Consider the following 10,149-nt stretch of genomic DNA (forward strand, 5'->3'; position numbering starts at 1 on the left):
GATATGAGGTTGATGTTGAGACACTGTTGGATATATCTGTTGATTATGAATTGTGTAGTATAGGTTTTTGGTTCGCTGTTAGAATGAAGTCTCGGTGGTGCGGTTGGGATTGAAAGGAGTTGTTTGTAGCTGCTAGTTTAGCTTAGTTTAGTGTTACTTGCGAGTACCTGTTGCTTTTGGTACTCACCCTTGCTTCTACACAGTGGTGTAGGTTGACAGCTCTATCAGATCCGACTTATTACTCATCTTCAGATTAGAGCTTCCAGACTTACTTGAGAGGTAGCGGTTCATTCCAGACGTGCCCTCAAGTTATCTATATTTATTGTTTTGTTCTATTCTAGAACTTTACTATGAAACTTGTATATTTCATTCAGATTCCGTATTAGAGGTTTGTACATGTGACAACCAATTCTGGGGTTTCATTGAGTTTATTTAAAGACTTCCGCTTATCTTTCTATCTTATTCTTGTTTTATTAATTCCGTATCGTCGGGTTTTTAGGTATTAGGCTGACGTGTCCGGTGGGGTTTGGACACGTGCCATCACATCCGGTTTTGGGGTGTGACAGATGAAATTGTGTTATAATTATGGATAAGAAAAATGAATGATTAAAAACACTAAGGAAAATGATATTTTTATTGACTATTCCAACTATTGAGATAGTGCGTTTTAACATCAAATAATTAAGTCGCTTTATCTTATATTATTATAATTGGAATTAAGATTTCTAAAAAGAAACTTATGTAGATGACATTTCATCTATCATGAAAATATTATTCCTTGAACTCTTATAAGTATGAAATTGACCACTCATCTACTCAACTTTGGATTATTTTCTACTTTTAATTTGAAGTGAAATGGACACACACGTTCTACTTCATATCCTATATGATAATTTGTGTCACATGTGGTATCCTATATATATTATGTTACATAGAATTCATGTATTGTTTAACTTTATACAAGTTAAAACATCTACTTGTGCACACCCATAATTGAAGGGCATGAATATGAAATGATGCCAAATTCAAGGACATATTTATGTATTATAACTTTTATAATATATTATACCAAATCTAAATGTAATTGAACTTTTGATAAACAGACATTGAGTGAGAAAAAAGAGAGACTAAAAACAAATTTGAAATGGTCAAACTTTTGGAGGTTAGTCTCTATGAAGAAATTTATTCAAGTGTGCCCTTCTAGTTTTAAATATAAGTATTATATATACATATACCTTTTAACTTGATCTCAACTGACATTTATGTAGGGGTGTACTTCGGTCGATTTATCAGTTTTCAATTTTTAAATACGTTAAACCAATAAGATATTTTTATCGATTTTTGATTTATCAGTTTTGGTTCTTAACGGTTCAATTTCCAGTTAACCAATAAGAAAATACATATAAAATAAATATATGATTACTCTAATAAATTTGACGCAACAACACAATAATGTAACTTTACAAATGCTCATAAAATAGAAACGATAATAGAGTAACAAACTTGAAAAGAACTATACAAGTGTAACACAAAGAGAAATAAAGAGGGTTAGGATTCTTACTTTAAGTTTTAACGTTTTGTATAATGTGAAATTGTGAACTCAAAGTCATTGTGAAGTGTGAATTGGAGGCTAAAGGACAAAGACAATAACTAGTAAGGAATGGCGATTAATATTTAATATTTTTGTACAAGAAAAAGTAGTGTAGTCTTAATGGGTTATCAGTTTACCCAATATTAAAAATCAATACTGAATCAATAACCCGATTTTTTTATAAAACCATTAAAAATCCGTTAATTCAATAACCCAATAATAATAAATCAACAACACACATTTTTTGGTTCGGTTTATCGCTCGGCTCGATTTTTGCACACCCCTACATTTATGTCCTCGAACTTTAGGTGTGCATAAGTACACAATTAAAAATATATAAAGTTAAACAGGTATATACACGTGTCCTACGTGACTTAATACATGTAAAACGTGAATTGTCACGTAAAACGCATAAGCCTCACTAAGTTGTAAAACCTTCCAATTGGGATTCATTTATATATTTAAATAAGATGATATAATTTGTGTGGTTAACTTAAACAACCTAATAAACGCTTGAGAATACATACAAAAGTTCATTCAAGATTTGAATCAAATGTGTCTAATAAAATTTACTAACAAAAATAATTATTGATGTATTAAGTCACATGACGAACAAATTGAAACACCAACAAGAATTGTGGTTGAGTGATAAGTGCTCCTAACTACAGGAAATTCCGATTGTTGTGAAAGTTACTGAATGAATCTATTTCATTCTAATTCGATCTAAGAAGAAAAATAGCACGCTCTGTAGGATTTCAACCTACCACACCGAGTTTTGGAGATTCACGTTCTACTAAACTGAATTAAGAGCACTTTTGTATCAGAGTAGATACATACGACTATAAAGAAAAATAATTCTTTTTATACCCCCAATATATCTTGCATGTATATTCAATTTGACTCTTCGATTTAAATTCCTAAATACGAAGTAACCTTCCTAAGGAAGGGATTTTCAATGCTACCTACCATTGCTAGTCTACTACAATCTACTCTCAAATGGGGGCATTAAAAGTAACAAAAAACACTCGACCAAAAACCAAAAAGGTAAAACAAGGTACAATTTCTTCACTTTCTTGTCCAACCCTTACTTTTTCTTTTAACTTTTTTCTTGAAAAAAGAGCAACCTTTTTTGTTTGATTGAAAGAGGGGGAATGATGATGAGCTAGGGTGGAAGGGGGGATGGAGAAAGCAGAGGAAGAGTTAGAGAGAAGGAGCAAGTTCTTGAATAGTTTGATTTTGAGGAAGAAATCAGTTGAGGAAAAACAGCAAAATGAGGATTTGAATGTTCGTGTGAGAGCTTCAGATATGCCATTTTCTCTGCAAAATCATGCCTTTAAGTGTGCAAGAGACAATCTTGATGCTACTATGGCTTGTGGGAAGCTGGACAGTAAACGACTTGCTCTGGTTCTTAAAAAGGTAGTACTATTTTTCTACTTGAGTTTTTGTGTGATATTGAGGTGTTGTTTCTGGTTTATGCTTCTCAATTGTGACGTTTATGGTTTTCTTGGAGTTTTTGCATTGTGGGTTTTGTTTGATTTGATAAGTTCTGTTGAATGTGTGATTAAAGTTTGCATTTTGATAGTTGTGTGTGTGGGGGGGTGGGGTGTTGGGGATTGGGGGAGGCTCGTTCAAGTTGCTCTTATGTTTCTTGTTTTCTCTGCAAAATGATGTCTTTAAGTGTGCAAGAGATAATCTTGATGCTGTTGCTTCTTAGTTTACGTGATTAGGTTATTGCACTATTTTGTTGTTGTTACTGTTTTCGAATTAGTTGCTATGTGTTCTTCACTGTCGTTTTCCCTTTTCGTACATGCTTTGATTTGCTTGTTGTACTTGAGCCGAGAGTAAGACTCTCTACGTCCATGAGGTAGGGCTAAGTCTACGTACACTCTACCTTCCTCATTGCTTCTTGTTTATGCTTCTTCTTGGATTTTGCTAAGTTCTGTTGAATGCTAAGTTGGGCGGACTCTTCACTTTTGATGCCGCACCCTTCTCGGATTCTTCAAAAATACACTACTTTTGGCGAATCCGACACGCACCCGTTGTCATTTTTGAAGAGTCCGAGCAACATAGGTTGAATGTGTGTTTGCATTTTGATAGTTTTTATGTGTGTGTGTGTGTGGGGTGGGTGGGTGGGGGGGGGGGGGGCTCGTTGAAGTTACTCTATGGTTCTTGTTATCTCTGCAAAATCATGTATTTAAGTGTGCTAGAGACAATCTTGATGCTATGGCCTGTGGGTTTTGTTTGATTTGCTAAATTCTATTGAATGTATGTTCAAAGTTTGGATTTTGATAGTCATGTGTGTGTTGAGGGGCGGGGGGATGACTCGTTCAAGCTTCTGTATGGCTTGTTTTTCTCTGCATATCATGCTTGAGATAATTTTGATGCTATGGCTTGTGAGAAACTTGACAGTAAATGCCTTGCTCTGGCTGTCCAAAAGATGCTACTATGACTTGGTTATATGTGTAATGTCAAGCTATTGGTTCTTGTTTTATGCTTCTCAATTCCGAGGTTTGTGGTTTTGTTGGACTTTTTACGTTCCGGGTTTTGTTTGATCTGCTAATTTTTGTTGAATGTATGTTCAAAGTTTTCTTGTGTAAGCTTCTCTATGATCTTGTTTTGTTGAGGCCCACATTGATTGGGGATTGGATATTTGTCTTTTTATATGGTCGTGGACAGTACTCGAGTGGGGAATTTTAGACCCCATTAGGGAATTCTATGAATTTGATAAGATCACGTTTGAGTTAAAATTTCTGTAATGTGGTTATAATTTTCGGAGTTCGATAGAATGACATGAGATGGCTTAAATGGAATAAACATGGTTAGTGAGGATTCATATAGCCGACCCAACTTGTTTGGGATTAAGGCATAGTCGTTATTTATGGATGACAATGGCAGTGCTAAATTGTAGTAGTACGATACTCACATAACATGATTACGTAATAGAGTAGTGTAAATGACCTGCCCCCAGTTAGCTCAATTCATAAAGGTTGAGAGACTTGTGACTTAGGTCATAGGTTCAAGCGCTGCACCTAGCAAACTAAGTGCGTATAAAGTTCCCATGTCATATTGTTCACGCTCTAAATGTCCCAATCCTATGCATGTGGGAGCGTTAGAATGTCCTACATTTGTTGAGGAATGAGCTGTTGTCTTTTTATATGAACTCAAACAATTCTCACCTTGTGTGGTTGAAGTATGTCAAAGTTCATTTTCTTTTGTCCATTAAGCTATAAATGGAGTAGTGGATGTATTCTACGTGTACAACCGTAGTCAGGATAAGGTAAGTGTTGATTCTATCCCGACAAAGCAACCCAAGCCGGGGAGCTAGGTTGGAATAGAAACAACCTCACTACCTCTGTCCTAGGGAAAAGGTCCTGCATACACTCTATTCTTCTCATACCTCACTTTATAGGACTACACAATGGGCATCTTACTCTTGTTGCTTCATTTCTATCAACGTATTTTTGATCTTTTTTTCATTATAATAATAATAATAATAATCAAAATTCACATTATTTTTTGAACTTTTTTCAGGAATTTGACTCAACATATGGACCAGCTTGGCATTGTATTGTGGGAACTAGCTTTGGTTCATATGTGACACATTCCATAGGAGGTTTTTTGTACTTCTCAATTGATAAGGTTTATGTTCTTTTATTTAGGACTGCTGTTGAACCTTTAAATCATTGATTTCTACTTTGTAATTTCTGAAAAAAATTAATTTATGAGAGGTTTTTGTTTAATTTTTATGTTGGATTGTACAATCACCAAATGTGTTTGCCATGCCACAATTGAAATTGTCCTTAATATTTTACTATTTTAAACTAATTTTGTATACGATCAATCAATGGTGTGACCTAGCAGTCAATGAAATTAGAATAGACTTTGAAAAATGAACGTTGAAATTTTAGCGGAGGCAAAAAAAATGTCAGATAATTTCTTTCCATTGGTGTAAGCTTTGGTAGATAAAATTACCTTGTATTTGTACTAACCAGAATAATAGTAAGTACTCGTGAATTAATGAAGATGTGCGCAAGTTAATTTGGATACGAACCATGAAATACGTGTGAACATTTTTCTTTTTTAAAAAATAGTCCTTATGTTTGGGATACATTAAAAAGCAATCCTTTAAATGTATTTCTGAGGAATTTTAGTCCTTCAAGTTTATCGAAAGTGAATACTTTTAGTCTCTATCAAATATTTATTGAATTTTGTCGGTTAGGTATGACGCAAAATGTGAAACAAAGGATTAGATGGAATTCACATTTGTAGGTATAATTTTTGTAGTTTCTTCTATTTTTAAAGTTAGGTGCAACTTTTGCTATTTTTAATGTCTAATGTAATTCTTCTATATTACGGATTTTTATAATTTGATAAGAAAAAATTCTGATGTTTCTCGTTAAACTTTGTTTTCATTGTTCTCCTCAAATCTTGTTAAAATATTCGATGGAAACCAAAAGTGCTCACTTTGAAAAAACTTCAACGACTAAAACTGCTCATGAATATATATTTAATGGACTACTTTAAATCTACACAAACTTAATGGACCATTTTTCTCATTTTCCTCTTATATTCAATTCATCAATTAGTATACATGACAAAAAAAATATCCATCCAATTTTTTTGTTTTGGTTTTCCCATTTTAGCAAAATTTATCAACACACAATTATTGCTTCATTATCTTCAAAGCTAACACATAATTTTTATCATACTATAACACAAAAATGACACAAATTTCTTCACAATTAAGTCTACCACATGAAGCTATGTTCTTGATCTTGCCTTATCTCCCTTTATTTGAACTTTTATCAATGAGTCAAGTTTGCAAGTCATTTAGAGATGCTCTAAAACATGATATACTTCCATGGTTGAATATCATCGTCGAAAAACCGATAAATACTCGATTTTCTGATGAATTTTTGGTGAAAATAATGTCTAAGGCAAAGGGTAGATTGAATGTTGTTTCTCTGAGAAATTGCTTTAAGATAACAGATGAAGGGCTTTTACAAGTTATTGCTAGTAATCCTCTTATCAACAAGGTATGTTATGGTATAGTTTGTTTATGATGAAATGATATTATTATTAATGGATAAGATATGGTTGGTTGGTGGAGTCCTTTTTTTTTTTTTTTTTAAAAATGTTTGATTTGAACCCATAATTTTAAAGATAACACGAATTTACTATTAAAAGTCGTACAAGATCAAATTTGTCAAGTTAAAATTCTGAATTCTATCTATATATAATTTTCGCTTGGTGTCGGGTACTTTTGGGCTTCAAGTAATTTGAATTCAATCCTTCACCTAGTAATGTCATAGGCATGGTTAAGTCCTGAAGCGAGATGTAAAATATGTTGAGTGCTTCGTCTCACTTAACTGGTGGTTCAGTGTCGTCATTAAGGCTCTAACGCATATTTATCAGTGAGTGTAATCTTAATTAAGGAAACAATTGAATAATTATATTTTATTTTATTGTAATTTTTTAAAATTTCTTTGTATATCTTTGTTATAATGCTTATAATTATTAATCTTGAACTATATACCTACATATTTGTAATTTCCCCCCTTTTATTTATGTCTTTCTTTGTTAAACCCTATGTTTTATTTGTGTTTTGTGCTTGAAGCTCCATACAGATCTTTTATACTTTAAATCGAAAAAATTCCAGTCATCCATAATAATAAATAAATCATTTTTCAAACGAAAGTCACAATAATCCTCCTAATTCATTACTCAATCATTTTCAAGCACCTCATATCTTTTTTGCAATGTCCAAAAATTTGAACATATTCGTATAATTTCTCTTTGCACTTCCCTTTCCAACGAATTTCGAAACTTAAAATCCTTCATTTATCAACCAATAAACTAACCTAGATAAATTCATGAACTCCATTAGATTTATTCTTCTTGCCAAACATATGAACCATGAATTTAAACTTTGACTAATCTAAATTCACATCATATAAAGTTCATTAAAGGTAAAAGTCCTCCCAATCAAAAGTAATACTTTGATTAATCTAAATTTGTATCGTATAAAGTTCATTTCGATCGAGACTTTGACTAATCTTAATTTTTTTTCCAGCTATATTTACAAGGGTGCACTAGCTTAACCATTGAGGGAGTCATTGGTGCAGTAAAATTACTCACCAAGCCAAACCATAAGCTAAAAAACTTAGCTATTTCTGGCATCTACAATGTGAAAATAGAAGATTTTCAAACACTTTGTCATCTAATGGAAATAAATCAAATGCAAATGAAGCAAATAAAGAAGAATTACTATCACATGAGACGCGAATTATACACGTTTAAACAAGAATCTCAGCCTTCAATCGACGTAGATATATGTCCGAAATGTGGTGAAATAAGAGAAGTTTTTGATTGTCCAAGAGATTCTTGTAAGAAGAGAATGCAACAACAACAAAGGCAACTTCTTGAGTGCAGGTATGGTAAAAAATTGTATGAGCTAGTTACTTTTCGAATCGATTTTTGAAAAATAGTTTATGTTTGAAAAGTAATCACTTTTAATGCGAAAATATCATGATGATGATGTTATGAATTTCGAACTTAAACAAGTGAAAAGTCTGACATGTTGTCATTGTTTGGATTGAACTTAATAAAAAGTGAAACTTCATGATAGTGTCTTGGATTTCGTTTAGGATACAATGATGATGGAATTTCACTTTTTCAAGTTCAAAATTCATGAGAGTATCATGGATTCGATAAATTAGTTATTTTTCAATAATGAGTTTGGAAACTATGAAGGGGTTAAAACGGATTGAATTAATAAACGAATGGTTTGTTGACCCGGCCAAATGTTACTTTGGGCTGAGATGGACCGGGTCAAAATGGACTGAACAATGAATCATAGCTCAATATGTTCAACTCTTATAATGTTTTAACTTTTTATTTGTTTTTCATATAATTTATTTAATTATCTATTAAAACTTTATTTTTATTATGATTATACATTTAATTCTCATAGGTCAATTTGGACGACATATTTAGTCAACTCGACCAGTATTAAATGGACTATACTGAACAAGTCAAAATAAGCTGAGTTAATAAATGAACAATGTATTGCACAAGTCATATTTTCGTGAGCTAATTTTGCCATCCGTAAATGTAGGGGTTGCTTCCTTTGTGTCCCAAGATGTGAGGAGTGTGGTGTATGCACCAAAGATGAAGAATTAGGTGAAGCAGCTTGTGTAGACATATTGTGCTTAAATTGTTGGCTTCATCTTCCAAAATGTAATTTTTGTAACAAGGCATATTGCAACCAACATGCTTACCAACAACATGTTGGCTCTTCTTTAGGGTTCTTGTGTAGTGAGTGTAGTTTTCAATCAACACAAAGTTCACATTAGTGGTTTTGAAATGTGTATTGTATATTGCTTTTTGATAAACGGATTTTGAATTTTAAGTTTATGGATTCAGGATATTAGAATATGATAGTAATTAGTGATCGAGTTCGAGATAAGACTATTCATATTTCATATATATCAAGTGGATATCTTAATAGAAATACATAGTTTGGGTTAAAGTTATTGATTTGTGCTAAATTCATAACTTGTGGTGTTGATTTTCCCTTGGTTAATTTTTCTTCGTCTCAATTTATCTAATGATATAGTTATTCTCATGATCTCCCTTTTTGCAAGTTTCATTCCTCAAATATTTATTGTTCTATTTACTTATTTAAACTATTTCTCCCTTTGAATTAAAACACACCTCTATGCTGAATTGGTCTACACACCCTTGTTGTTGATTGAGAATAAATACTTGACCAACTCAATATCAAGGTGTTATAATACAAAGTAAGTGATAGATCAACTATTTATTATTCTATTTACTTACCCTAAACTACCACTTCATTTGATATAAAATACACCTTGTTGTTGAATTGGCCTAAATGTGTCTGTTGTCAATTCATATTTGGCCAACTCACCATCAAAATGCGCTTTAATACAAAGAAAGTGACTGGTTTAGTAGGTAAAAAGAACAGTAAATAGTTGAGGTGAAACTGACGAAGAGTGATAATTCAAATGTATTTTTAACCATTAACTTTCTTTAAATATCTTTTTTTAAAAAAAATTACTTTCTTTAAATATCAATCTTCTTTTTGTATGATATGTTATATTTAACCATAAAATTTTTATTAGGCACTTAAATAAATTATTTAAAATGAGTAAATTTAATAAGAATTGAGTGGGTAGATTATTGACCGTTTAGTAGCCTATTTCAGTCCAAGTAATTAATACGTGAGTCATTATTTACCAACTCCATCTATTTTGGAGAAAATGATCAAAATGGGCTTTGATGTATAGGGGTTGAAGTATTTTAGTCCTTATGTATATTATCTCATCCAAATAGTTCTTGATGTATATGAAAAGATGGTCATTTTAGTCCCTCGCCTTAAAACTAACCAAAAAATAAAAAATCTGTTAAATTTAACAGTGGGTCCCACACTTGGTGGAACCCTTATTCCTCCCTCTTTCTTCCGTAATCTCTTCTCCTCCATCGATTTTCTTCAACCATTTTTTTTACAATTTTCAATTGATCTATTTTTGTTT

General features: G+C 32.2%; 2 protein-coding genes across 3 annotated transcripts; both read left to right on the forward strand.

Moving 5' to 3' along the window:
* Positions 1-2,475: 2,475 nt before the first annotated feature.
* Positions 2,476-5,387, forward strand: LOC125853556 (uncharacterized). The gene is made up of 2 exons (XM_049533274.1): positions 2,476-3,007; positions 5,123-5,387. Exons 1-2 carry the CDS (start codon positions 2,771-2,773, stop codon positions 5,276-5,278), a joined length of 393 nt encoding a protein of 130 aa, XP_049389231.1. The 5' UTR covers positions 2,476-2,770; the 3' UTR covers positions 5,279-5,387.
* An 826-nt stretch (positions 5,388-6,213) lies between these two features.
* Positions 6,214-8,987, forward strand: LOC125853554 (F-box protein SKIP28). Of its 2 annotated transcripts, none has more exons than XM_049533272.1 (3): positions 6,214-6,627; positions 7,665-8,023; positions 8,565-8,649. In XM_049533272.1, exons 1-3 carry the CDS (start codon positions 6,313-6,315, stop codon positions 8,632-8,634), a joined length of 744 nt encoding a protein of 247 aa, XP_049389229.1. In that variant the 5' UTR covers positions 6,214-6,312; the 3' UTR covers positions 8,635-8,649. The 2 variants fall into 2 exon arrangements, with proteins under 2 accessions (XP_049389229.1, XP_049389228.1); XM_049533271.1 differs by lacking the exon at positions 8,565-8,649 and adding an exon at positions 8,709-8,987 and having other exon boundaries at positions 6,215-6,627.
* Positions 8,988-10,149: the final 1,162 nt, after the last annotated feature.

The sequence above is a fragment of the Solanum stenotomum genome, chromosome 1, assembly GCF_019186545.1.
Source record: "Solanum stenotomum isolate F172 chromosome 1, ASM1918654v1, whole genome shotgun sequence".
Lineage (NCBI taxonomy): Eukaryota > Viridiplantae > Streptophyta > Magnoliopsida > Solanales > Solanaceae > Solanum > Solanum stenotomum.